The 27,992-nt window shown below is 37.5% G+C and overlaps 4 protein-coding genes across 10 annotated transcripts; 2 read left to right on the top strand and 2 right to left on the bottom strand.

Moving 5' to 3' along the window:
* Nucleotides 1-224: 224 nt before the first annotated feature.
* On the top strand, nucleotides 225-3,539 carry LOC117920306. The gene is made up of 6 exons (XM_034837747.1): nucleotides 225-679; nucleotides 2,217-2,314; nucleotides 2,463-2,534; nucleotides 2,629-2,753; nucleotides 2,930-3,002; nucleotides 3,101-3,539. Exons 1-6 carry the CDS (start codon nucleotides 370-372, stop codon nucleotides 3,203-3,205), a joined length of 783 nt encoding a protein of 260 aa, XP_034693638.1. The 5' UTR covers nucleotides 225-369; the 3' UTR covers nucleotides 3,206-3,539.
* A 142-nt stretch (nucleotides 3,540-3,681) lies between these two features.
* LOC117920305 (S-adenosylmethionine synthase 3) lies at nucleotides 3,682-6,315 on the top strand. The gene is made up of 2 exons (XM_034837746.1): nucleotides 3,682-4,391; nucleotides 4,925-6,315. The coding sequence occupies exons 1-2, from the start codon at nucleotides 4,239-4,241 to the stop codon at nucleotides 6,092-6,094; spliced, it is 1,323 nt and encodes a 440-aa protein (XP_034693637.1). The 5' UTR covers nucleotides 3,682-4,238; the 3' UTR covers nucleotides 6,095-6,315.
* Nucleotides 6,316-6,451: 136 nt separating this feature from the next.
* On the bottom strand, nucleotides 6,452-7,909 carry LOC117920307 (thioredoxin-like 3-3). The gene is made up of 4 exons (XM_034837748.1): nucleotides 7,730-7,909; nucleotides 7,331-7,633; nucleotides 7,026-7,051; nucleotides 6,452-6,784 (listed from the first exon to the last, which is right to left on the bottom strand). The coding sequence occupies exons 2-4, from the start codon at nucleotides 7,496-7,498 to the stop codon at nucleotides 6,565-6,567; spliced, it is 414 nt and encodes a 137-aa protein (XP_034693639.1). The 5' UTR covers nucleotides 7,499-7,633; nucleotides 7,730-7,909; the 3' UTR covers nucleotides 6,452-6,564.
* Nucleotides 7,910-8,043: 134 nt separating this feature from the next.
* LOC117920304 (pentatricopeptide repeat-containing protein At2g29760, chloroplastic) lies at nucleotides 8,044-21,542 on the bottom strand. Of its 7 annotated transcripts, XM_034837743.1 has the most exons (20): nucleotides 21,455-21,542; nucleotides 21,094-21,175; nucleotides 20,318-20,384; nucleotides 19,494-19,693; nucleotides 16,121-16,224; nucleotides 14,229-14,274; nucleotides 13,956-14,125; nucleotides 13,691-13,808; nucleotides 13,460-13,542; nucleotides 13,108-13,167; nucleotides 12,660-12,920; nucleotides 11,620-11,716; nucleotides 11,135-11,185; nucleotides 10,957-11,037; nucleotides 10,673-10,744; nucleotides 10,344-10,406; nucleotides 9,863-10,015; nucleotides 8,911-8,968; nucleotides 8,725-8,777; nucleotides 8,044-8,634 (listed from the first exon to the last, which is right to left on the bottom strand). In XM_034837743.1, the coding sequence occupies exons 4-20, from the start codon at nucleotides 19,545-19,547 to the stop codon at nucleotides 8,557-8,559; spliced, it is 1,602 nt and encodes a 533-aa protein (XP_034693634.1). In that variant the 5' UTR covers nucleotides 19,548-19,693; nucleotides 20,318-20,384; nucleotides 21,094-21,175; nucleotides 21,455-21,542; the 3' UTR covers nucleotides 8,044-8,556. The 7 variants fall into 7 exon arrangements, with proteins under 7 accessions (XP_034693634.1, XP_034693635.1, XP_034693636.1 ...); XM_034837744.1 differs by lacking the exons at nucleotides 19,494-19,693; nucleotides 20,318-20,384; nucleotides 21,094-21,175; nucleotides 21,455-21,542 and adding an exon at nucleotides 16,306-16,456; XM_034837745.1 differs by lacking the exons at nucleotides 8,044-8,634; nucleotides 8,725-8,777; nucleotides 8,911-8,968; nucleotides 9,863-10,015; nucleotides 10,344-10,406 and adding an exon at nucleotides 10,037-10,287.
* Between the last annotated feature and the right edge of the window lie 6,450 nt (nucleotides 21,543-27,992).

Here is a 27,992-nt window from a genome sequence, read left to right as displayed (position 1 = left end):
AATTAAAAATAGTCTATTAATATTAATTGAAACTATTAATAATAAATTTATTTTTATTATTTTTATTTAATATAAAAAATGAAATACTTTAACTTTTTTTTTTTATTAAAACACGCGCGAAGGAACGGAGTACGCGCACAGTGTCTATATATTTTTATATAAGAAAAAGCCAAAAGCTGACTAGGGAGGACTTAGGAGAGAGTGGCGAGCACGTGGAAAGGTTGCAGCTTCCGATTAGGAGAGGCGGCGTGTCTCTTTCCTCGCCTTTCCCACTCGTTCTACCTCTATCTCCAGACACCCATACGCCCATACCCACCGCTCCACCATTTTGTTGTCGAGTTTGTTCCTCTGCTTCTTGGTTATTGGCTAATGGCAATGGTGAGTGCTTCTGCTACTCTTCCTCCAAAAACCTATCCTCTTCCGCCATTTTTTTCTTCATTTCCCAACTCCTCCAGTTTCTTCAAAATTCCCACTCACTCATTGGCGGCTACAAGTACAACATTGACAAGGCCTCTCTTCACTCCCTCTTTTGTGCTCAAGGACGATCATTGTGAAGTTATTGCGCCATTCGACCAAGATGAAGTTGAAGAAGAAGAAGAAGATATGAGAGAGGGCAGAGAGACTCTCTTGTACTCTTTCACTCCTTTGCCTTTACTCTTGGTGGCTGCTCTTCCTGGAGGTAATAGCATTCACTCACAAAATACATAAATACATATGTGGCTTTGGATTTTCTGTTTTCTCCGTTTTTAATGGTAGGGTCAGAACTCAGAAGCCAGTTTTTCTGTGTCTGTCCAGTAAAAAACTTAGTGTTGGGTTTTCTCTGTTGTCGTATCTCTAGGATCAGAACCCTACTTTGACTTTTCTCCAATTGCTCAAATGGTGACTCAAATTCGAGAGATTTTGGTTTTTCTCCTTCCTCATAATTCTACACAGTACATTTGCAGCTTTGGGATTGTACCATTTGTGGGTCTCCAGCATTATTGTGTTTTCTCCATTCCTTTGTGCTAGGATTGTAAACTCTCTTTATTTTCTTATCTCTATCATCAAATCCAGCATTTTTGTGGTTTTCCAGAAGCAGACAATTCTCTGTTTTTGTCCCTTATCTGTCAAAAGCACAGACGTACTTCTCCACTTGGGCTGCTGCTTTGCTCCGAGAGTGGGTTATTTGGGAATACAAGTCACCATTCCTGGGCAAAATGAGCGCTTGGTTTTGCAATTAGTTTAGAAATGGGCTTTCCTCATTGGAGCCATCTTACTCATGCGTGGAGTTAGTTTCTAGGAACGCATTGTGTGTTTCTAGCATCCATGAATTCAAGTGGGACTCTCTTGTCAAGCAGCATTTGCTTTCCAATTGGGGCTTCCATGTTGTAGGCAGGAGCTTTTCTGTGTTCTCAAGTTTCTTCTCCTTCAAATTTGACTTTAAATCTTCTAGTTTCCATTTGTAAATGTCCATGGAAATGGCCCTATTTGAAACTATCAATGAAATTCTTATATTGTAACTTTATTTCCATTGTGTTTTTATTTCTTCTTGGTGCTTGCATGAGCTGCTTTTTCATGCATTTTTCCATATTGCTGTACGAATTACACACTTTAGAAGGACAAAGTTTCTTTCTGAATGCATATATGCAGACATTATATGAGCCCTGGACATACTCCAACTTCATAGGAAGACCGCTTAGGACAATAATTTGAGCCAGTGCTTGAATTCAAGCAACTTCATTATAGTATCACTCATTTACAATGGATAAGTAGGAGTAGACATTTTTTTCCCTTTTCCCCATGGAAGTGATGATAAAGAGTGCAAGTTTCACATTTTCTTCCTCACCACAACAAAACTGAGCATACAGAGCCTCTCCCTCCAGAAAGTGCTTCAGTGCAAATGGGAATATTATAATTTTCATACCAAAACTCCAAAGATAAAAGCTATTTGACTCTCCATAGTTCTTCGAAAGCTGGTGTCCATACAACTTCTAGGTTACTTGAATTAGCACCTTGCATTGTTGGACCTGAATGAATTCTTTTCCATTTTAGCAACCTAAGTTTTGATTGTGCTAAAGTATTTACTGGCTCACTGTATGGAGCATGGATTGACCTCACATTGCATCGACCAAGACTCTACCTACTTATCCTCCAGCTTCACTATACATTGACTCCTTACCCTTTTTTTCTTCTTCTTCTTCTTCATATTCATAACAAATTTGATATTTGATTAACAGCTGGGGCTGTGAGGTCGCTGTTTGGACCTTTTGTTGAGCTTGTGAAGTCATGGAATCTGCCGGACTGGCTTGTGCATTGGGGTCACCCTGGCAATATGGTGGGATTCATTCATGCTGCGTCCTTTCCCATTACTTATTTAAGCCTCCATTACATAAGCATGCAAATGTACCCAACTACCCATCAAGTTTCTCAATATAGCGGGCATTGCTGATTCCTTATAATTTTCCCACCTTGTAATCTTGTAGGCTGTTGTGCTCTTTGCCATGGGTGGTTATGGAACATACCTGGGTTTCCGAATACGTTTTTCTGAGGATGTGGTAAGAAAACAACTACAAAATATGTTATTGTAATTGAACAATGATGCCATCACTCATTCTCAAAATTAAGTCGATATTGTTATGAACATGTCAGGAGGAGAAGGCCAAGGCCAAAGACTTGCATCCAAAGCTTTTAGCTGGAATGTTTTTTTTCTTTGCACTTGGAGCAACCGGTGGAGTAACATCTCTGCTCACTTCTGATAGACCCATCTTTGAAAGGTCTTCTTCTGATGTGTTTCTTTTGATTATTTTCCATTTTCCAGCTAATAGGTTGAGGATTGTATATGATTCTACAAAACCTTTCATAGGCTATGCTGTATTTCTCCTGCAGTTGCAAGTTCCATAGCAGCAGTTTTTACTTGTATGTTGGCTGAGTCTCATGTATTTGTTTGCAGTCCTCATGCTGTTACAGGTTTCATTGGGCTCGCTCTCTTGACTATACAAACCATTTTACCATCTTTGTTTGAGGTAATATGGAAGTACTGAATCTTGAAAATTTTATAACTTAATTAATTTTTGTTGTTCTTTGCACCATACTTTACTCCTTCACTGTTAATCATATGTAGGGAAATCCTGGACTGCGAAACGTTCATGGGATATTGGGCAGTGGGATCATGACACTGTTTCTCTTCCATGCAGCCCTTGGGCTTCAACTCGGTCTTAGTTACTGATGGATACTTCTACCTACAGCTGGAGTTTTCGTGGAGTTCGTTTTTCTACCTATATTTACATTCTTTGTGGCACTGGAAGTTGCACCCAATCAGCTAAAAGATTGCAGCAGAACTTGAAGAGCTTGATCGATAGTATTTTCTAAAATTGTGTATGGCTCTATTTATAGGAATCAGACCATAGCTGGAAATTTTGTTTCAAACCTAGGGTAAAGGTATGCTCCAAATGACAGTGCCAATGTTTGAAATGTAAACCAATGTGCATCAACTAAAAGAAGTGCTCTGTTTTCCGATAATGTGTGGCTGATGATAAGAGAATTGGTAGAGAGTTAGCGCATTTATCCGTTTCTCTCTTTGTTTTTCTACATCTGGAGAAATAAAAGGAAGTTGAAGCCTAGGTTTCTTATTCTTAACGAGGGGTAGATGGATTGTAGGTAAACATCTCAGAACAAACCTACTTGGTTATAGACTATTGAGATGTTTTTGTTCGAGGAAATAGAAATGAGTCCTGATTTTCCTTACCAAACATCACCTAAGTCTACCTGCATTTAAGCATCTAATCATATCTAAAAACAGGAACCATCTCTCCAACTTCAAGTAGGAAATTCAATTGGATCGCATGCTACTCTGATTTGACACCCAACTTCCGTTTGGTTGTTGGCAAAATATGTGTTGAGAAAATATAACCGGAGGACACTCCTTTTCATTGAGTAGTTTCCTGGAAAATTGAAAGGCAAGACAAAAACCTAACTCACGCCAAACACATTCACGCAAGCCTTTCCAGTTTGACACGACAGAGACACGTTTTCTCAGCAACCAAATACGATGACGATCCCCTACGACATCCACACGGTTGGTGAAACCCAGGCCAGTATCCTCTGCAGTGAGCACAGGGAGTTGCATATGGCTTGCGTCGTGGATGAAGTGGGTCCCCCGAAATGGAGGAGGGAGATGAGAGGATGATTATAGGTTAGAGAAAGGTGAGAAAGGAGGCACCAGAAAGGTGGTTGGGGACAGAGACAGCAGAGGATGCGAAATGAGCGGGGAATCGGAGAGAGAGCGAGTCAGACTGGATATCGCCTATAAATACTCATTCTGTTTTTCCATCCCCTGTATCTCTTCCTATTTTTCTTCTTTGTCTCAATCTCTCGCCTTCTTCCTCTTCTTCTTCACACCACATTTGTCACAGGTTTGAATTTTTTTTTTTCCTTTTCCTCGTTGATTTCAATACTTCTCATTCTTCATTTCTTTAATCATATTAAATTAGAGAAACATCTTTGTTTGGCATGTGCCATCCTCTCATAACTAGTTGTTTCAACTTTCAAATCTAGCTTTTATTTTCAGGAAGCAGATCTGATAGAATTGGATCAGGATCTGTGCCCATACCCAAATATCTATTCAATTTCATCAATGTATAGATAAGGATCTGTGTCCATACATTATTCACAACATTTTATTTCTCTGTTTATTTTGTATTTGTTCATAAGAAACATACCTCATTCATCAAAAGAATACGTGTACTGCCTGCATTTGCATTTCCGGGACAATACTTAATCTGAACACTGATATGCATTGGCACTTTGAAATCATGAAGAATGGATTAAGTGCTTGTATATTACATGCTTCTCTTGTTGGGTCCTCTGAATTAATTGTTTAAATTTCAAAATCTTGTTTAATGGAGGAAGACTAACAGAGTTTTCAATCATTTGCACTGGTATGTAGATGGACACCTTCCTTTTCACCTCAGAATCAGTGAATGAAGGCCACCCCGACAAGCTCTGCGACCAAGTCTCAGATGCCATCCTTGATGCTTGCCTAGAACAAGATCCAGAAAGCAAAGTTGCATGCGAGACTTGTTCTAAAACTAACATGGTCATGGTCTTTGGCGAGATCACGACCAAGGCTAAAGTAGACTACGAGAAAATTGTTCGAGACACTTGCAGAGGCATTGGGTTTGTTTCAGCTGACGTTGGTCTTGACGCTGATAACTGCAAGGTCCTAGTCAACATTGAGCAACAGAGCCCTGATATTGCTCAAGGAGTTCACGGCCACCTCTCCAAGAAGCCTGAGGAAATCGGAGCTGGTGATCAAGGCCACATGTTTGGCTATGCCACGGATGAGACACCTGAGCTCATGCCGCTTACTCATGTCCTAGCCACTAAGCTCGGCGCCAAGCTCACTGAGGTGAGAAAGAATAAAACATGCCCCTGGCTGAGACCTGATGGTAAGACCCAAGTGACTGTAGAGTACCGAAATGAAGGTGGGGCGATGGTTCCTATTAGGGTCCACACTGTTCTCATCTCAACCCAGCATGATGAGACAGTCACGAACGATCAGATTGCCAAGGAGTTGAGAGAGCATGTGATCAAACCTGTTATCCCCTCCAAGTTCATGGATGACAAGACCATTTTCCATCTCAACCCATCTGGTCGGTTCGTCATTGGGGGGCCTCACGGGGATGCAGGACTCACTGGCCGGAAGATCATTATTGACACCTACGGTGGGTGGGGTGCTCACGGTGGAGGTGCATTCTCAGGTAAGGACCCAACTAAGGTGGACAGAAGCGGGGCCTATATTGTTAGGCAGGCTGCAAAGAGTGTGGTAGCTTCAGGGCTTGCTAGGCGCTGCCTTGTGCAGGTTTCTTATGCAATCGGTGTTCCGGAACCACTGTCAGTTTTTGTGGACACGTACAAGACGGGGAAGATCCCGGACAAGGATATATTGGATTTGATAAAGGAGAATTTCGACTTCAGGCCAGGAATGATTGCTATTAATCTCGACCTGAAAAGAGGTGGCAACTTCAGGTTCCAGAAGACTGCTGCTTATGGCCATTTTGGTCGTGATGACCCAGACTTCACTTGGGAGACTGTTAAGCTCCTCAAGAAGGCTTAAGTCGGTGGGGAGCCGGACATTTCCTCTGCAGACGCCTTCATACAACCCATCACTTTGGTTGGGGGGGCAAATAAAAAAAGCTTTAATCCATACATCTCATATTGAGGTTTACTTTTGGGACCCACGTATAAGGTGGGACCACAGGATGTGTGCGTATATTTTAGGAGATAAGTAATAAGTATTCACTGAATGTCAAGCGCCATTTTTGTTGTTTCTTTTTAGGGTTCCTATTTCTATCAATTAATGGGACTCTGTTATTACAATTTTCAAAATATGAAATTGCTTTATTTGAAATGAATGATCGTGAATATTATAGTTAAACTTCTCACACGTCCGAGGGTCGGTCCCATGCAGTGGGGTCAGAAGAAAAGCAAGTTTAACACGCAGAATATTTAATCAGCAATATGAGCCAGGTATACATGCAAAGCATAGTCCTTACAGAAGGCAAATTGAGGAAAGGATGAAGGTCTTCAGGAGTGCAACCACAGGCGATCATGAAGCCGCTCTTCCCCAGCGCCAAGCATCTCATCTACCCTCTCACCATCGCGGTAGAAATGAAATGTGGGTGTGTAGCGAATGTGTTGGGTTGTTTCTGGGCATTCATCAATGTCCGCATATATGAAAGAAAGCTTTGGAAAATTGTTGCTCAGCTGGCAGAATGCAGGGAGGATCTGGTTACACACCCGACACCTGAAAATTACACACCAATTGCTTGGGAGTATGAAAATAAACAGAATTTAAAGCAGAAAAAGAAAACACCATAATAGAAAAGGCCCTTTGAGATACAAATGTTGGGAACTAATCCAGAAAGGGAATTCTAGTGCGATCCGCCTGCAGTTTTTCAAATCTATTTCTCAATATAATTGGGGACATTTATCAAACAGTTTGTGCTCATGTGTGTGTATATCTCCATATCAAAAGGAGGTCATACCAAGTTGACCCATAATTTATAACAGCCTGCAAAAAAATATACAAAGGCGTCCGTTAATGAAATGATACAAAATCTTAAAACCAGTTTAGAAAAAGAGAAAGAAAGCCCAAATCCAAATTTTAGAAGGAAAAAACTGAAACACTTCAAATTTTAGATATCTGGGCATTTGGGAGCTGAGAAGAAGAGAGGCCTACACTCAACAAAGGCCAAAAAGAAACAAATTTATTTTTATCGTCTTTTCCTTTCTTTAAAGTAACATCATCCAAGAAGAGAAAAAATAAGGAGGACAACAAGAAGCGGCTTACAGGGGATTTAGACGACTTGATTTGGTGAAGAATGTTAGTAAGGTCTTGATCGTTTGAAGCGCTAGTTAAGTTTCCATGGCGATTCACAGCAAGATTCAGACCTGTGCCCTCCAAGTCCGTCTCTGACATCTCTTGGTTAACGCTCTTCCATCCAACTCCACCTATCATTTCTCTTGTTCGGTTTGTGCCCGTCTCCTGCTGCTTCTCTTTTTCTCCTCTTAAAAGGGAAAATTAAGGGTATAAAAAAGTGACGTAACTATTTACACCCAGTCGGGCCCAGTCCCTCGTCGTCTTTCAACCTTTCTGGATAGAAGTAGAACCAGCAATATTTTTGTTAATGGTAAGGGATATTCCTTTTTATTAAATAAATAAAATATTATATTAAATAATAGAAATTACCCGTGAAAAATTACTCCAAAATATCAAGCATGTTGAAGTTGTTATACTTTTCTGTGCAAAATCGCATATAAGTTACACTAACAGAGAGACAGACGAAACTTTTTCAGCAGCTTCAGGAGTAAGGAGTAATAGGATTAAACAATACTCTAATTACATAGGGCACTGATCCAGCAGTTCAAACAATTTAAACGCAGCACCATCATCCATTGGATTCCATATCATGTAGAGTCAGAACACGAAGGATGATACTAATTCGGAAAGCTCATGTACAAGTACAATACATAAGTGGGGACCGATTTCTTAATTGAGGAATGATATAATTCGAGCAAATTAGCAACTGAAATGAGAGAATGCCAGGGGTTACAGCTTTTTCTGTACCCAGTCTACGGTTCTTCAAGTTACTGTGATGGTACAAAAAATATAGAAGTCACAAAGACATAAGCACCAAAAGCTCTTGCTATATTGAGTTAGTAACATAAAGCTAATGGTTCAAATATGAACCCAAAGAGGCCTTTCAAGTATTTAAAAAAACTAAAATTACTATTTTTTTTTTTTTCTTCTTATACCAGCCTGTTCGTCAGGACTACATAAATAAGAGCTGCCCAATTATGGGCCATATATACTTTTTGTATTTTTCTTTTCTGACTCCTTTATTTTTCCCTTCCCAATTGCAATTCCATTTAACACTTCCTACTGTCTCAACTCTGAATAGGAGGTCCTCACACCATAGATTCAGGAGCCAAAGTAGTCAAATGCAGCTATCTTATAAGCTGTTCGGGTTCCTGAAGCTTTGCAGACAATCCTTCAATGATCCCATCAGTCTTCATTCAGTTTGCCTCAGAGATTTGCCCTGCTGGGAACTTCTTGGACAATGCTTCTACGGCTGATTCTAGTCTTGTTTGGTCCTGCAATAAGATTGAATATTTATTTTCATTGATGCAACTTATTTTAGGTTTAATAAACCGTGCCATAACTTTGTGGTATCTTTCTTATACCTTTCCTTCAAAGCTAATTATGAGAGGTGCGAGTCTGGATTTGCGATAACACCCTTGATGTTGCCAAAAAAAAAAAATCACAATTACATGTTGCAAAAAACCATATCACAATTAGAAGATATAAAATATGATCTTTTTTTTTTTATTCTTTTTCCTGCAGTTCAAACTAGTTTTAAGAGCTACTACCAATGTAAAGATCTGGGAACTCAAAGCACAATTTAGATAGCGCTTGAGCAGCTTCCACCTGCATAAATGGAATACTGATAACAATGAGACAGTGCCACAAACATCATAATCACTCACATGCATATCAAAGCCAACTCCCATTCTAGCATTACTTTAAAGATAATCCTAATAAAAAATATTTTCCAGATTTCTAAAATATGTTCTGTTGGTATTGTTCAAACATATTCTTCTCTACGGCATATCTTATAGAAAATAAGTTGAAGTTATGGTCAACCTTCTCAAAATGCCTAGTCCTAAAATCCCAGGTCCAACGTTTTGTTGTTTCTTCTCCAGATAAAAGTTTGACCACATACAGGGATAGAGAGCAAAAGGTACATATAGAATGTGAAAAGGAATTTGAACAAAGCAACTGCATGTTTCCCACTTCCCTACATGGAGGCTCACTCCATTACCACTATGATACCAGACTTTTAGTCATCATATCTACAGGTTATCCCATTTAACTTTTCAACACTGTCTCTAACTTCCTTGATTTTCTCCTATCCAGGCACTCATAAATGATACCTATGAATGGGCCAGTAAATTTTGCAGACATACATGGCCATAAAACAACTCATATAACCAAACCTAACTCAATCCCAGATGGTATGAGTTGAGACAGAAAACAAATGACTCTTTAACTTCATACATGCCTAAAATTTTATGTGCAGAGGAGATAGAAAGAATTCTCTCCAAATGAAGTAGAGAAGAAACTAAAAGAAAAATGGAAAAAGGAAAAGCTTCCATAAATTCATGTTAGGTGTACCTAAGTACACATGAGGTAGGTTGAATATTAAATATATGGTCAAACAAAAAGATTTTTATTTTTAGCAGAATAGTAGTAAAATCACATATCACAAATTAAAAGAGGTAATGCATGACAGCAGTATGAAATGGTAAGGTTGGTGCATACGTCTGAAAGATTTGTTGTCATGCGCTTCGACAGGAATGGTTCCATCAATACCAGCAGGCCACTAGACCTTGTTAATTCAATCAGACAGTCCCACTCCTTGTCCAGTTCAGTAACATTTGTTGCGGTAAGAATGAATACGTTTTGACACTTGATCTACAAGAGACAACCATTGCATAGATAGTGATTCTAATTATCACTTAATGAATCACATCATAACCAAAGATAATATAGATTACATATGATAATGAAAGTAAATTGATATCCTAAGATTACCCTTGAAATGGACATACAAAGGGCAGCAACTTGAGTTGAAAGTTGTGAAAAAACAAAAAAGATTACAAAAATAAAAATAAATAAAAGAACCACACAATGTTGTTCATTATTGCAGTTGCTGCCTCAGTATGTTGCAGTAAGCTCAAGGGAACCTAACAAATTCACCAAAAAAATGAAAAGGTTATATGTGGCAGCTTCTAACACATACCAAAGGCACAGACAGCTTTTCATGATGCAGTAATTCAGTAATACCCTCAGGCAATTGAGCCATCTGCAAAGGAAATGCTAAAGGATCATATCAACTTCCTGCTGCAAGATTCTAACAATGTGCATTGCGAGGATAAATTAAAAAATTTAAGCTTTGTAGATTTCAATCAAACAAGCAACTTATGTGGCAATCCACTAGAAATTGTCATAAGGAAGAAGTGCTTTTTTTACTTAAAGATTGTTTCAGCAAGATAATTATAAGTTATCCCTTGCATTATAATGGATGCAGTAAAAATAATAATAAGATGTGGTTCCATGAGAACAAATTACCTCATTCCGGTCACCAGTGCAATGGTCACCTATAAGATGCCTAAGATATTCTTCAAATTCTTCATCAGGGGCCTAAATTTAAGACAATTGACCAAATCAAACATAGTTAGTGCATCCAATTGATATGCCTATGTAGCAAAGCAGAAGCTTGACTAGTTTTGAATCTCTTTTTTCAAGAAAAAACCTAGTAAGGTTTGCCAGAAAACTAGAAATGCAATACATGTAGCTAAGTCCAAGGCCATGATTTGCATTAGAAAATTTTGTGCTTAAATAATATGACGTACCAGACGAACACCAAAAGCCTTTGCTACACCAGCTAACGTAACATCTGAATGCAATGGACCAACCCCTCCATAGATAAATACCTGCAAGGATCAACTCAGACATAGGAAAATAAGACCCTTATTCATTCCATCACAAAGGAAACTATCGGTGCACATTAAAGTAAATTTAAGCCTTTACCACATCATTAGTGGACTTCCATCGTTCTACTTCTTCAGCTACAGAGTCTACCTGAATTGAAAAGAACATGACAAGAAGGAATTGTAAAATGAGACCAATAAACACAAATTTTGGAGTTCAAAGAAAGTATTCCAACAAAAATAAAGATTATAAATAGTGGGCAGGAAATTTTGGCCCCATTTGTGAAACAAATGCAGATGAATGTTCACACCTTTATATGTTGAAACTTTCAAATGATCAATGGTTTCAGTAAAAGGAATTTCACTAACATAACAAATTGATCTGGCGAGAAGGAATAGAGAAATATGCTGAATTATAACAAAAAATCAACTTAACAGACTCATCCCAATTCACACCTATAGGAATCACATGAATTCAGTTTTGCCATCCTCCCCAATAGTATCTAAGTTTAACTACTATTCCAAAACAAAATTCACAATCACAAAAGCTGGTTTGATGCTCTTAATCATGCTGCAGTAACTTACATCATTTCGAAGGACAGCAGTTTGTGACACTGACCAACCTATAGAATGGAGCTTTCTACACAATGAAGGTCCCAATTCATCCTCAACAGTGCCAAACCTGAGCTATGGAATAGATAGAAAAATATCAGAAATTTCACTAATAAAAATTCTCAAAAAGAATTTTTTTGAAACACACAAATGATGGTAAAATTGAACAGACTGCATTTCATTTTCTCATTTTTTTTAGGTCACCATGTCAAAGACTCAAATACCTTATCTATGATGTGCATTGGCACCTATTTCTGCATCCTAGTTACAAAGGTGAAATGGTGAATGGCATAAACTAAAGAGCACTTCACCCCAACACTTTAAAATGGATCCAAAAGTCCCCACAGAGAAGAGAGAGGTATCATTGTAACAGAAAAATGCAAAGCAGTCACATCTGTAGCACATTACCAAAATTGGGGCAGAGTAGTCAAAAAAGAAAATACAAGGAGTCGTGTTGGTATCACAGGAACCCATCCTATCAATTTTTCATACAGCATGTCAACACAAGGGATATTAGTGACATAGGTAAACATTTAGGGAGGTATTGGGTACTTTTAAAGTTCAAAGGAGCAGGTTGAAAGCAAGCAATAATTAAGGAGACAAAAATGTCATTTTCTCTAACTGAAAAAATTAGAAGAAAACCACCATAACGAACTTACTAAAAAAGCTAGTATGCAAATGTCATTAAGAGACAAAATTAGCAAATGGTAGGTTGAGGGCTAGCATAAAAAATGCAAGATAGAAAAATGATGGCTTATGGTAATTGTGTATTCAGGTCCACTATTGCCTAAGTATTATGATACCACACAAAAACAAGAATATATTGATAATAGCAAACAAGAGAAGGCAAAGTTAAAACAGCAGAAAAAAAAAAATGCATGTACTCATTTAATCAGAGGTGCCCATAGCATATCCCAAACAATATCAAGAGAACAATAAAAGAACCTCAGAAATATGCATGGGCATAAAGGACATCTCTAATAAAACCTCTATAATATGAACAAGGGACTTACAAGATCTCATCCCCCACACCAATGACAGTGGCAGTAAGCGTGCTGTTTTTATTTGAATCCACACTGATCATGCCATTGCTAACAGCAGGATATGCAGGTCTACAAACTGGCAAAGAAAACTTTTTTGCTCTCCCTGCTCTTTCTAATCTACCATCTGAAAGCAGATATGCAGGTCTAAACTTTTCTTTGCTACTGGAAGAATTGTTGACGCACAACAAGGCATTTGGAACCGTGTCATGTATGCTCCCAATTGAAGTATAACTATAAAATAAAGAAATATTAACAATAAAAATATATTTTAATACGAATGCAAAAGTAGAAATCCAGTTTTATTTCAAAAGGAACATGTCATATATTTGCATCATAGACCAAACTAATAAAACTAAAAACCATTGCTGGCACCAACAAAATTTGAGTAATAAATTCCAAGCCAGACAGAAAGGATTACCCTTGATCATAAAGACTGCAGTATGGAATCTTGCAAGCTAAAAGAAAGGCCCACACATCCCTGGAAAAGAAATGTTAGCCAGTCAAACCCTCAAGTTTATCTAAAGCTGAAATCAGGTAGAATGAAATCACAAATTCCAAAAAAAGAATTAAAGGAAAGAAAAACCATCACAGATACACATCTTTGTGCAATTTAAATCTCCATTTAACATGCCTACTGTAAATATTAGTCATTTTTCCTTTTATTCCTCAGCTTCTTAGGCAACCAACATGCAACTTTGCTCTCAGACAGCCTTTCATTTGCTAAGAAGAACTAGTTTGATATATATGTTAGTATAAGCAGCCTTTATAACCTGTAAGACCAATCCAAGATTGGGTTCACTCTCATAAAAGGTGGCCATCCAGGTGAACTAGGAGAGAATTGTTCTTGGCCTACCTGCAAGATAATGTTAAAAATATAAATATACTAACACATATCACTTTGAATCTTCTAATGCAATCTTACAGAAATCTGGAAGATAATCTAGTATGAGGCAAAATATGTAGCACACATATAGCTTTTTGAGGTAGAGCATCAAATATACCGCAGTAGGATCGCCGATTCGGACACCAAGAAAAATAGCTCTGATTGGTTTAGCCTCTAATAGGGCCTCCAAACCAGACTTGAAATCTAGACGAATGATATCCATTTGCAAACCATAGCTGCTCAACAAGGAATAAGTCAAATCATAACCAGATGCCTGGAGATATGGCAGGCCTAGAAGCCAAGACTTATTTATCATCTTGTGTTAAAGAAAAATCTGCAGATCAAAAAATAATATCTGAAAAAGGAAAGGGGACTTTTCTCACGTAGTGGCTGTTTCATAAGTAAATGAATTGATTTCAGGGAAAGCAGAAGGGCTCTCAAAATATATTGTTCGAATTGGAAATGCAACTTCATGATCTGTTAAAACCCCATTTGAATGACTTTGTTCCCTTTTATGCAAAAAATAGCCAGCCCTAAGTAGGTGCAGCAAGACCTGCAAAACCCCAGTTCATTGGCAGAAAACAATCAATAAGGCAAAAGATAAGCATTGAGAGATAAGCAATGGGATATTGAGGAAAACAAATATAAGAACTCACAGTTGAATCCTTTCCTCCATTGAAGCTTAAGGCGACCTCTTCAACACTGTTGAGGAAGCCAATTCAATGGTTGCTCAGTAAACACACTTTTCCCAATAGATAACAATAAAACCATCATTATTGCATCTCAAAAGAGCAAGAATCCAAACAGAATACATCTTTTGCATTTTTTTCTCTTATTTGTGTAGTATGATGTTGAAACCAATATGAAACATGTACTATGATAAGAAATTAGAATTGTAAATACTATCACACACTTGCTTACTTGGATAAGGTAAAAGCTCATTTTCTGTGGCTGCCTAAGGAGCAATAAGTGCTCCTCATAGACAGAGAGAGCACAGTCAAGAAAAGATCCCCACACTGACATCTATCCACTTAATCATTGAAAAAATTGAGTTCTCACCAATACCTTCTTAACTAAAATACTGTTATGCCTTCATAAAGGAAAATTTTTTACCCTTCATACTAAAATAATGACCTACTGGCCTACTTTAGACAGAAGATAGAGAACATAGAACATGCATTATGTGTCTTGATGGAAATATTTTCCTTATCAATTCTAGACAGTCTGTAGAAAGGGAGGTCACAACACAGAGATTGGAGCTCCAAAACTTGTAGAGTGGAAGCTAGGAGATCTAGATTCTAGACTATTTAATTTGTATAGAAGGTGAGTCCACTAGATTTATTGAGTTTGTGAAGGTGCACCAGGCCAGCTGGTTTAGGGAAATCGTGGAGATTTTGCGTCATGACAGAATGTTGTCTTGTTTCGAGTTCAAGATATGACAAATCCAAAGAAAGATTCACACTGCTCAGACGCTCAGACACTCAAGACATTAGAGATTTTCTTGGAGGATGAAAAGCATAGTTGGAGCCCTAACCCTTGTAATCTTGTTGCATCCTTTACTTTTCCTTTTATCTTTCCTTTTCCTCTGGAGAACAACAAACACATGAAAACTTTTGAAAATTAAATGTGTCATACTAAGTTCAATGAGGGATGATAACCTAAATCTCAATTTCTAAGGACAGTGTTAAGTTCATGATACTAAGTAGACAATGATGCTCTTAGGCCCCACCCAGTGTATATAATTTCTAACATCAAAAAGTTTTATAAAATTTCTACTGCATGCTCAGTATCAAGTTGATGAAAATTATTAAAAACATAGTCCAGAAGTAATTAGTATATTGTCCCTTCTATTAAATCCCATCGTAATTCTTCCCAAAAAACTTAACCCATTTGATTATGCTGGGAGATTCTATTCCATAAGAGCAAGCTACAGATCTTAAAAAAACCCTTCATTGCTAATTGGAGCCATAAAAAAAATGATTTCATTAAACTGCCAAGACCACTTATACTAATTCTAGAACAGAACATACACAGCCCGATCTACTTTCTAATGCCTTAACCCCAACAACACAAAATGATATGTTTTCTGTTAAATAACATGCCAAATCACCACCTGTTCAGGTTAATAACAAACATTTGAAATACTTCCCAATCTCCTTTTTTGCCTTTCTTTTTTCAATGATATCAAGCGATTAAACCACCAGCAAACAAGAAATCATTTGTGAAAAATGAACAAAATCTCGGACAAAAGAGTTTACATGTTTTTGAATAATAATACACGCTAAACAAAACCTAAACAAGAACTATAAAACGAAATCGAATCAATCGTAATCAACCAAAGGGAATTGCGTTGACACAGTAAACATGCGAGCATTCATTTGAAGTCAAAACCCATCTCTTTTACCCGCCAAGAAAAAACATAATTGACAATAAATTAAAACTCAAGATTCTTCAATGGACCTGAGAAAACAGCCCTAGTATAAAATCAAAATTTCATCCCTTTTTTCAGTCCTAAACTCAGCGACGGAGTAATGAAATAAGAACTTACGAGTACAAAGCGAGAGCTCTCCGAACAACATAGATGGCGTTGTTGTACTTGGTCTTCAGCCTTCGATCATCGCTCTCTCTGATTGCTTCATCGATCTCCATTTTCTGCAAATCAAAAAAAGTAAATGAGGCTTCCTCAACTCCAAATGTTCAGCAGCTTTCGGCGAATTAGAACACGCAACTCACCCCGTTCTCAAAATGTATAAGAAATTTGATTTCAAATCGATCGTTAATTGAAGAAGAAAAGAAGGTGTGGCGTATATGCCACAGATTCTTTATCTCGGAAAAGCCAGAATTAGTTTTATTCTATGACTATTCCTCAGACGCAACATCGAAGCTGTTAAAATAGAGAGTTAGAGGGACCCAAACGGATGAATCCGGGTCGGATTCTCGTGGACGAACCAGAAACAAAATATAACGTACTTGACCCGGTAGCCGGTAGGTGGTTCATAAGGTTTTTTAGATAACAATTTAATTAATTAAATATGTCTCCACTTTTAGGCTTTAGAATTTGGAAAGGGAGAGGGTCAGATGGGAAATAAATGGTTACATAATTGGTGACTTTTGAATTCCATGAATGAATCCTACAATTACGCTACCATTCCTCGAATTTCTGAAATAAGCTAATCATAATCATTTCAAATACGAGGCCTATGATTTTCACGTTCAACACGGTCATCAACCTTCCTTTAAGAAAACATTTTTTTCTAACTAGAAATCTAAACTCTAGTGTTGAGGGAAAAGAACTGTCGCTTTGATATATTTTTCAATGCGTCTTAATTTGACTGAAAAAATTAAAATAAAAGACTTACGACTTAAAAGTCACAGAAAAAGGTAAATTTGAGGCATAAATGATAAACATGACAACTGGACATTCCAGGTCGTCAGTGAGAAAACTAGGAAATCTCCGCGAAGAATAAGAAAATGAAAGAGACAAAGATCCTAAGAAAATTCAAAGACTACGACCGGCAGCTTTCTCTCGTAGTCGTTATGTTCTCGGGTCAAGTCATGTTTTCCGTGATGATGTTTCTCTCAACACGTTCGTAGAAAAAAGACCCAGGGAAAAACCTTTCTGAATTTGCCTGCCTTTGTCTTTCACGGCTCTGCACATTTTTTTTTTTTTTCACCAAAAATCCATACAAGAGCAAGATCCATTCCTAAAATGGTGGAATCTCATGGTATCCCTCACTGTTATCTCTCTTCCGTATATCTCAGACACAAGTTTAAATGCTTTGTGGCAGTCTGCACAGATTCTAAGGTTCTTCACTATTCTTATGGTATCTGTTGGACTGCAGTACATCAACCCAAATGCCAAAGCCAATTTCTCACTGTGATAAGATACAACCGATTCCTTCTCTTCCTCATCTATATCAAACATTACTTGTGCTGTATTGGGAACATAGCCAGCAGATTTTAGTCTCATGGCCATGTCTTTGAGCATCAGCTCAATTTCCTTGCCTTGTGGGTGTGACTTGTCGCTTGCTACAAACCGATGAATAGCTCCTCCCAGCTCTATATAGCTCCATCCTGGTGGCTTTCGGATGCCATGATCTTCCATCACTTTCCTCACTTGTCTAGCTTCTTCCCATTGGTTTGCATCAGCAAGTATGTTAGATAATAGAACGTAACGAGCTCCATGTCGGGCCTCCATTTCAAGAAGCTTCTGCCCTGCAATCTCGCCTATTTTGACATTTCCATGGGTTCTGCAAGCACTCAGTAGAGCCCTCCATATCACAGAGTTGGCCTCAAACGGCATTTTCTGAACCAAGTCATAAGCCTCCTCCAAACATCCATACCGTCCAAGAAGATCAACCATGCAACCGTAATGTTCCATCTGTGGTTTGATTCCATACGCATTAAACATGGACTCAAATAGCTTCTTGCCCTCTTCGACGAGCCCACTGTGACCGCAGGCACACAAAACCCCCACAAATGTTACTTCATCTGGCTTTAATCCTGTTGATATCAGTTCTCTGAAAACCGTTATAGCGGTTTCACCAAGCCCATGCTGGGCCAGACCAGCGATCATGGAATTGAAGACAAACCCGGTCTTCATATTCTTCCCAACTCTACGAAAAATTTCCAGAGCAGAATCTATGCTTCCGCATTTTGCATACATATCCATAACAGCTGCTGTAAGAATGGTATTTCGATTAAAAACCCCATTTTCTATGTACTGAAGATAAAGCCTTTTGCCAAGATCAAAAGCACCAAGCCTAGCACAAGCTGAGAGAACAGCCACCAGTGTTACTTCATCTGGTTTTATGCCCAATGCCTCCATCTCTTTGAAAAGCTCCAAAGCTTCACTGCACTGCCCTGCTTGAGTGTAGCCACTAATCATGGCTGTCCAAGAAATTACATCTCTTTCATGCATATGATTAAACAATTTCCTCGCAACATTGATTTCTCCACATCGAGCATAACCACATACCATAGAACTCCAAGCTGCAGCACTTTTGCTAGTTCCCATTGTACTAAATACTCGCTCAGCTATGTTTATCAACCCACATTTTGCATACATATCAACAATAGCACTCTTCAGCAATATATTAGAATCAATGGAACTCAAGTTCTTATAAACCTGGGCATGTATCTGCTTTCCTACATTGGGTTCATTTAGAACAGAGCAAACAGAAAATAAAGCAACAAAAGTAAATTCATCAGGCAGAATACCCGAATTCTGCATTTCTCCAAAGAGGCACAGAGCAGATTCAGGTTGATTTACTTCGGCATACCCTTTTATCATGGTATTGTATGAAACAAGATCTCTAACAAGGCTTTCATCAAATAGAGTGCGTGCAAGGTTTAAATTTCCAAAAACAGAATAAAGATGAATTAGGGCATTCCTAACAAATAGATCTGATTCAAACCCATGTTTTATTATGTGAGAATGAACCTCGTGCCCTGGCTCTAGGCTGGATAACCTTGCACAAGAATTGAGTAGGAATGGGAAGGTGAAATTATTGGGTGGCGCAATACCTTTAGCTATCATAGACATGTACAGGACAATTGCTTCTCGAGGGTTATCACTGCGAGAGTAGCCCCTGATCATGGTATTCCACATGAACAAATTTGGACAATCAATTTGTGAGAAAAGAAGGCAAGAATGATCGAGACCATCTTTGGAACCCAAAAGGGAAAAGAACGAAATGAGTCTGCTTATGGAGAAGATTTGGTGGTGGAGACCATTAACAATGGTTTGAGCATGAATCTGGAGTCCTTGCTTGAAGGATTTGCATGATTCTAAGAGGCATAATGATGATGGGTTTTCCAAAAGAAACCTTTTCCACATCATGCGAACCACTCATGAAGGAGACACAGAGCCATCAAATTGCCCCAGGATAATAAAATCAAATCTACCCATAGAGGGATACCTTAAGTTTCACAGCACTTATCTCCAAGGGGGCAAGAAGATAGAGATTGAACATTCAAACTCTGTCAAAGTTTGACAGCACATCTAAATTGATGCTCTCAGCTCCACCATTCAAATTGATATTAATGACTGAGCTGTCCCAGTACTGCTTGCTCTTTCTGTTGTTGTCCCATCTCATCCTCAAGAGCGTGAACACTTCTGCTGCATGCAAACACAACCCAAAATGTAGCTTCATTAATTTGAATTCAATACATGTTTTCATCTGTTTGAAGAGATCAATCAACTATCAAACTAGAGTTTAGCTTCAATTGCTCCCAAAGAGAAGAACACAAATTACAAGATGTGGACTCCTTACAAATTTCAGAATCATTTATAACAAGTTTTAGGAAAGCAATCTCCAGATGCTAAATTAGCAATACATCCTTACTTCAGAAAATGATGAGTAAAAACACATAAGTATGTAGGTGTCAGGTGGAACTGTGCTAACCATATGAACCACCCTAAACTCTAAACCAAGTTTTCTGTTAAATATCTCAGAGAGAAACAACTGTATCATTCATTCAGTATGAGGCGTAATAGGGTGTATAATATATGAGTTTGCTACTTTGCTTCATCTTCACTAATTTTCATAAACAAAACTTTGCAACACTCTTCACTGTCCACTAAAGAAAACCTCCCCTCTTGTCTAGTCATAGAGACCTTCCTCATGCCATATATCAACTAAAAAATCCACCATTTCCTGCAGCATCCAACAAATAACAATGTGCACATCAACAATGTGCCAAAGTTGAGTACACAGAAAAGAAGGAGATCAACAAAACTTACAGCTAATGGGATTGGCTGATGAAAACGATCAGTGGATAAGAGCAGGTCCTCATAGGTTGTGGTCCAGCTGCAAAAGAAATCATGGTGAATTGTTTGCAACTTTCATTTCAACTCATTAGGTAACTAAAAGATGCACATCCATGGTAAGGGTAAATATTCTGATCTCTTCCAATGGTATCAGTGACCTCCCTGAAATTATGATGTAAGCATCCATGGTCTCAATTCTACCAAAGAAAATAAAATAAAAGACCACTTCAAGTAAATTAAGCAACGTTCAATTTAAGGAAAACAACACAGTAGGAGAGGTTAGTAATATTGTAAGAACCTCAGGTGTGATTTAGGATAACCAATATTTAGCACAAAAATGTGCAATAGCACACTTTTTTTTACACAACTTGAAAAGAAACCAAGAATCCATAAATTAGTTCAAATCATTGACCAAAGGAAAGGTAGACATGCAAAACAAGATCACAAGACAGCTCTGATATGAGGCAGAGAGCATCTATGGGCACTTGAAATTCATCTTTAGGAAATGCTACCATGATAGTACATGACAATAAATTTTTTTGTCCATTACAAAAATTTACTGGCATAGTTTTTAGCCATCTTTTTATTCCAACAAGGCTATAAGTTCTTTGACAAGACAATTAGAACATTTAATAACGTAAAAATAGAGTTCAATGCAAGAAGAAAATCTGAAGTAGACTAATTTTTGTCATGGCTGATTGAAGGTATTATAAGTGATCATTTAGCTTCAGCTAGAGGGAGTGACCAACCAATTTCATCTCACATCATGATGCCAATCATAATATCAGGTTTGAATTTGCTTCAAGCAACCATATCCATCTCAAAAAAAACCTACATAAACAAATTCACAGTTACTGCAATGGTTTTGTATGCACACAAGCATGCATACAAAAACACATACTTTGGTTTCCTGCTAGATATTTGATTATACACAAATATAGGGAAGCACAAAATAAAAAATGAATATTTTAGCTTTTAGTTATATAGTTCTTCGATTATAATAAAGAGAAGTGAGATTTTGACCATGGGCCAAGAGAACTAATGGCAATCAATATCAAAACCAAAAGGCTAAAAGGACAAATTCTGAAAACTTAATAATAAAGAGTATACCTCATAACTGGTTCTTTATACATTCTCCTTGGCTTCTGGGATTCATCACCGACCCACTCTTTTCTTCTTTGATGCCAAGCTATCTCAGCTGCATAGTAATATCATCGACATTATTCTCAAGAGCAAGACCCTTTTTTAAATATAAAAAAAAAATTGAAAAATTCGATAACAGAGGGCAAGAAAAGATTCTTATGAAGAATGTAGCATTATGGAAAGTAGGTCCAAGAAGCTAGTTTCAGAAAATTCAGCCATCTGAGAGCATAATCTTGAGACTCCATTGAAGTTATGACACTCAACAAATTAAGGAAAATAATTTATTTTATTTTTTGGGGAATATTTGGCACATCTCAGATAATGCAAGACATCACAAAAGTCTAATAAGCAACTACGTTAGAACACATAAACCTCCCACTACAACTTATATTACCCCATCTCCTTTCCTAATTACATTTTCAGCCACAAAATGAATGGATACTGACACAGGTGGAACCCAAGATCTAACAAGAAAGCTATAGAAAAAATTAAGCATGATCACACAACGAACACGGGATTTATCTAATTTGGCAAGCATAGTTGAAGGAGATCAAATTAATTATCAAACAATGACTTCAGGTTACAAACTCCATCTTCCAACTCCCAATCTGTAACAACCAAGAATATATTGCAACCCCAATCTCGTTTTAAGAGAGATTTTGTTTCTTTATTTTTGACAGGCTGCTTCAAGAGAGCATTTGCACCCAGGCCAATGGCAAGAATTCCCAAAATTCACCTTCAGGCACTTGCTCCACAACCCCAAATAGCTATAAAAAAAACTGAGTACCATACCTCTAACCCAGCAGATACTTAACCTACACTTCATGAAACTAAAGAATTAGTTTCAATGCCTTATTGGCTTTGAATTACTTTCCTGCCCAAAAAAAATTTTGCCCACTGATCAGTTTCAGTATTTTATAGGCTCTAGAACACTTGCAATGGGCATTGCCGCATATATAGGAGGGAAAGTTTCAAAAATAACATTTGACACTATTTGAGTGAACAAAAAACGTTTGGGAATAGCCAAATCTAAGTGTTGGCTATGCATTCTGGTACTCCAGAAGAGTGGTTATGAACCCTATGGATCATTCCCATGGGGTTGCTGAGGAGAGGGCCTCAATTGGTAGAAGAAAACCCTGACCCCTTGGGTTGATCCATACTCAAAAGTTTCCAAACTGGTCTAAAATCTTTCAAGCATGATTCTTAGTTTATGAATGTTCATGTGATTCAAGCAGTGGTTATAACAAAGATAGATTTGGTGGGTTTCAGTGCAATTTCATGAACATCACCAGATGAATTTCCTATGGGAACTAAATTAAAGCTCCTACAAAGGACATACCATGGTTGATAAAGACAGAATCACAAACTTCTTTCTCGATGGAATTGCTCTCCTCATTAACATTCTTCGAACCCTCTGAGGGCAACTTTTCATTGGAACAAGGATTACCACCATTCATTTCCATATTCTCCATACTGAATAACCATCGCCCTCGCCTGCAGTGAAGCTACCTCTGCACATGAATGAAAATATAGAGTTAATTCATCTGCAACATAAAAACAGTATTATTATCTCAGCATCAAGATGGCAGGAAAGATAGAAATCTTTCTTAATAGATTTACTCATGGGTCAAAACTAAATTCTAAACAACAAAACATAAAATCAATAATGTTCTCAAACACGAAACACATAGTTTCTAGAATTTCTGGTGGTAAGCAACAGAACTTTAGTCAACTCCTAACCCTATTACGGATTTTCTGCCTTTCTATCACTTAAAAAGTCCCCTACATTTTCCTAGAATCAAGATATCATATTCTACATAAGTCCAATCTCTTGGTCTTGGAAGATCCTCTGCTCAGAAGAGCGACTAGGAAAGCTGACTTTTCTCTATTGCTATTAACTCGTATTTATTTGTTCTTTTTGTTAATCCGTATACAACCTACATCACCCAGATGACTCGATAAGAATCAACACACCAGTAGAACATGAGATATGAAATATATGAGCTATATCACCATTAACACCAAACAAAACCCACACCCATCTCTTTAAAGATATACCCAAACAAAATCTAAGAACACACCATCGTTCTTTTCCATCAAGCACTCAAAACTGTCACTGAAAATCGAAACGCAGATAACAAATATATATATATATATATATATATTTATCACAGAAGAACAAATCGTATGGAAGTAAAGCTAAAAGGGGGTGTGGGTTTGAAGTCAGACCTTCGATTACGCTTTCGACAGTGTTGAATGTGAAAGAGGCCTCAGTTCACAGGACACGGAGATTTCTTTCTAAAACTCGAGATTTTGGGAGGAACAGAGATATAATCTAGGCATGGAAGGAGAAGGGGAGTATTTACGATTCTTCACGTGGGATGGAATCTTCTTTTGTTGACATGCTCTCTGCCGCCAGATTTTGGACACGTCTCTCGGACTTTTCTGATTGAGAAACCAGGGCAGAAGGGGGTCCTAGATCTTCTGATATTCATAGATCATACGATGTTCATGCGACACGTGTCCAGTGGATATGCTCTGAGATATGAGGATCATATGAAAGTTATTTCCCATCTTTCTGCTTCAATATGGTTGGCGGATAAAACTGTCTTTTTCCCGTGCCTTCATTGCTAGAATTTCTCTGCTTGGGGGATTTTCCCTTTCAAGTGCTTATCACGCTGCTTTCAGAATATTAATATATTTTTCGTCCCTTTTTTAAGCATCTTTTATTTTAAAAAATAAAATAACAAAAATAGATATCATTTATTATTCTTATCCTAACCTATCTTAACAAAATATGCTATGTTATATTTATATTTAATTTATAAAATAAAAAATAAAAAAATATATTATTTGATGTTTGTTTAAAATAAAAATTATATTATATTTTAATATTTACTATTTAAAAATATAAAATTTTATTTAATAATATTTATTATTAAAATATTAAAAATATATAAATAAAATTTTTTATATTATATTATTCAATATATAAAAATAATTTATATACTAATATTATTTTACAATATATTTTATAAATATTTTTTACATGCTTTTAAAATTTAAACCACAAATTTAATTTTTTAAATCAAAATTTTTAATTTTTCAAAATAAAAATTATAAACAAATAAAAAATTAAATTTATGATAGATAAGCGATATTAAAGTAATATTAACAACATAATGTATTATTATTTTATTTTTTCTGAAAATTTTCAGGGTTGGAGAATGAATCATCGACGCATGACAGTAGACAATTGCTGCTGTAATGGGCTGTAGTAAGTCAGCCCACGGATGTCTGGTCTCTACTGGTTATGGACCATAGGCAAGGTGATTGAGCCTCCATTTTGACATCCAGAAACTTGGACCAAGCCCAATGGGTTGAATTCATTAATACCAAACTAGCCTAGAATGCCCTCCAATTAAGACCAAAAGTGCTCTCCTGCCCCATCAAGCCGTGAATATGAATTTACGGTGACGCAACATGCTCTCATCCGTCTCAGAAGCTACGGCCTGTGGAACAGTGCCAACCGCTCGTTGTTAAAAGATAAAAGGGAAGTTGGAAGTATGAGATCCTTTGCCAAAATTTTCTTAGATTTAACCATCTTCTTTCCCGGACAGATTTGAGCCCGACTATAGAAGGTACAAAATCCAATACGGTACACCAACAGACCAGTTCGTATCAGCCAAGATCTGCCACGGGACACGGCACAAAGCCTCTTAGTCCGAGTGCCCAATGAGGGGCTTGGGGAAAACAAAGTCTGAAAATGGACCCACCAGTGATTAATTTCAACATACGGATTCCTTCACAATGTTTTTCCCTTCAAAACAGTTCATTTGTATCCCATTTAGTGTCGGCAGAGCAACTCTGTTTTGGAGCAGGAGGGATTAGTCTCCCTTTTTTTTTTTTTTTTTTTCTTTCATACTTTCCATTCAATCATTTCCATCCAAGTCTTAAGTCGTACAGAGCATCCGAAGTGTTTTCTAATCATATCTTAACGCCCACTACAGACAAATTACCCATATTTTAACTTGATCCAATCAAAAAACATCAAATATGAGTAGTACAATTTGGACGATTTTCTCTACGACAAAATTAAATTTTGTATGTAGCATTTAGTAATCATAATAATATTTTGTCTATCCGTCAATCAATCGAATCGAATCACCTACTATACTTCGCAAAATAATAAAATCATAATAAATGTAAGTGGAGGCTCTGATTCGCTTCTTGCACCATAAGTTGTCCATCTCTAGCGTCTCATTAGTCATTGGAAGTCATTGTCACCTTTTTAATCAAAGTTACGGTACGATAATGATATATTTTTAGGCTATTAGGCTCTATATAGATTACCAGGGAACGATAGTCAATGACAGTATTAAGGGGTTGGCAATTTTCTTTTCATTGTAAAGGGAGGTAGAAACATCATGATTTGGGAGAAGATCTTGGAGCATAACATATCACAAGGGCACATGATTTGAGGCATGGGATTATGACTGGTAAATCTGCCTCCTTTGATGCAAATAATGAAGTACCCCTTCTGTACTCCTAATGAGTTAATGTCTTGGAAGCCCAGAAAAGATGGGGGCTCACAATGCAAAATAATTGCATCACTTCTTCTATCTGCATCTTAGTCATCTTCCAAGGTTACTGTTTCATTAATATTTTCTGTGCTCCCAAACACTTTTTGTGTTAAAATTGAAAAAACAAAAAAGTTCATCCATTGAAAAGGATATCCGTGATTTTCATTGTCATTCCTCTAGATCCCTATGACCTCCATATACGTTGAAGAGTTTAGCTCTGTTTTTTTTCAATTATAAGGGCGCCGGTTGGAGTCACTTTTCTTGTCCCCATCTTTCGAGCTTTTCCTGGTATTGGAACATCATATAGAATATGAATTGAGCCCAAAATAATTGCTTATTATTTTAAAAAATGCAATATATTTTACGAAAAAGATAATGGTAGGTGTTGGGAAAATAAAAATGAATGGTTTGTAGACGTGACACGAGTATATGTTTTATGATGTGGGGGACAGGAAGAAAAATGGGACGTTGAAATTGAGTATGGCCTTTCAGAGGAAACCTTATTATGAAGAGCGATGATGAAATTGATGTCACATTTGAGGGCTCAAGGATATAAAACATTATGGAGGAATCAAGCAATCATAGCAAAGCCATTAGCTTATCATTGTTAAGGGTTAGGGACACTGTAATGAATATGATGGGTTTCTACCTTTTTTTTCTTCTTTTCTTCTCTGAATATGGGGACATTTTTTCAGACAGGGAAATGGAAAGCTAAGGACAAAGTTTTATTGGAGAACAGCGGAGGCCAGCCAGTCTGGAGATTTTTAGTTACCAAGTGTCCTGTGATTTTCTCTGATTTGTCGGCCAAACATGACTCAATTCCACCCCCATCTCTCCCTGTCAAAAGCTTTGAAACTATGGCCGACACTAAAGTTCCAATCCCCATCTGGCATGCTCTCCATTTTCCATTCTACACTGAGCATACTGATTACTGTACACTATTGGCCACACACATGGGGGCGGAAAAACTTGCAGTGAAGTCAAGAAAAATCAAATGGTCCTGAGTCCTGACTCCTCTAAATTGTCCAAATGAGCCTAAAGTCAAAAAATGATGACACATTTGGGATGATTTGATTCTCAAAATGTCAAGGTTTTCAGTCCAAAATGCGTTGCTTGCCGATTTCAGGCATGTGTAGGGGGATTGTAGGTGGGGAACCCCTGGTTTTAGTTGTGCGTTAATGCACATTGAAGAGCCTTAATCAGTGTCATTGTGCTTGTGCAGGGGAGGCAGGACCCTCTGTCTAATGAGATGGCCCTCTTCTGTCTCACTTCCCTTCAGTAAAAGTGATTCCATCCAACCATGAAATGATGCAATGAACCAAAACAAAAACAAAATGTTCGAAATCAATTTTTTGATATTAGCATAATTCTGCAGACACATCTTTGCTTGGTAGCAGAAAATGGAGTGGCATGCATGTGAGAGAAGAAGCTCTAATTGGAAAACAACACTAAAGTTACAATGATCACAGAATTGAATTACATGGAAAGTCGCCCAAAAATAATGATTTATGACCCCTCTTGGGTACAAACCATCCACGTGCATATGGCAGCACATCCAGAATAGGCCAATAAGAGCCAGTTGAAAGTTTCACCTTTCTCAATGAACCCAACTTAGGTTATCGTCTATGAGCCAATAAAAAATGAACCCCATGTACCCTACTTCTGGCTATTCATCTTTCATCTATGATTCTATATTTTAAACTTTTCCTATTCATGTTAGAAGTTAACTGAATTCCAATAGTGAAGCAGTTGGGTGTGGCGGCCAGTCGGCCACTGGCCACTGACCAACAACAACGGTAGAAATGGGAAAGGGATGAGGGGGGCAGCAAATCTTAAACATGTCCTCAAATCAATGTATGTACAGTAGCATTTAGAGTTAGGTCCATACATAGAAATATTCATGTCATATAATTTTGTAATGT

Source organism: Vitis riparia, chromosome 8, assembly GCF_004353265.1.
Source record: "Vitis riparia cultivar Riparia Gloire de Montpellier isolate 1030 chromosome 8, EGFV_Vit.rip_1.0, whole genome shotgun sequence".
In the NCBI taxonomy this organism is placed as follows: Eukaryota; Viridiplantae; Streptophyta; class Magnoliopsida; order Vitales; family Vitaceae; genus Vitis; species Vitis riparia.
The sequence above is the reverse complement of the archived record's forward strand: the minus strand, read 5'-3'. Positions and strand labels throughout refer to the sequence as shown.

Coding starts and splice junctions, on each gene's coding strand:
- LOC117920306 (XM_034837747.1), top strand. CDS start 370: ATGGCAATGGTGAGTGCTTCTGCTACTCTTCCTCCAAAAACCTATCCT. Junction 2,535..2,628: donor TACGTTTTTCTGAGGATGTG/GTAAGAAAACAA, acceptor TGAACATGTCAG/GAGGAGAAGGCCAAGGCCAA. Junction 2,754..2,929: donor GATAGACCCATCTTTGAAAG/GTCTTCTTCTGA, acceptor ATTTGTTTGCAG/TCCTCATGCTGTTACAGGTT.
- LOC117920305 (XM_034837746.1), top strand. CDS start 4,239: ATGAGCGGGGAATCGGAGAGAGAGCGAGTCAGACTGGATATCGCCTAT. Junction 4,392..4,924: donor TCACACCACATTTGTCACAG/GTTTGAATTTTT, acceptor ACTGGTATGTAG/ATGGACACCTTCCTTTTCAC.
- LOC117920307 (XM_034837748.1), bottom strand. CDS start 7,498: ATGATAGGTGGAGTTGGATGGAAGAGCGTTAACCAAGAGATGTCAGAG. Junction 7,052..7,330: donor TCAAGTCGTCTAAATCCCCT/GTAAGCCGCTTC, acceptor ATTTTTTTGCAG/GCTGTTATAAATTATGGGTC. Junction 6,785..7,025: donor ATAAATTATGGGTCAACTTG/GTATGACCTCCT, acceptor TGTAATTTTCAG/GTGTCGGGTGTGTAACCAGA.
- LOC117920304 (XM_034837739.1), bottom strand. CDS start 19,414: ATGATGTGGAAAAGGTTTCTTTTGGAAAACCCATCATCATTATGCCTC.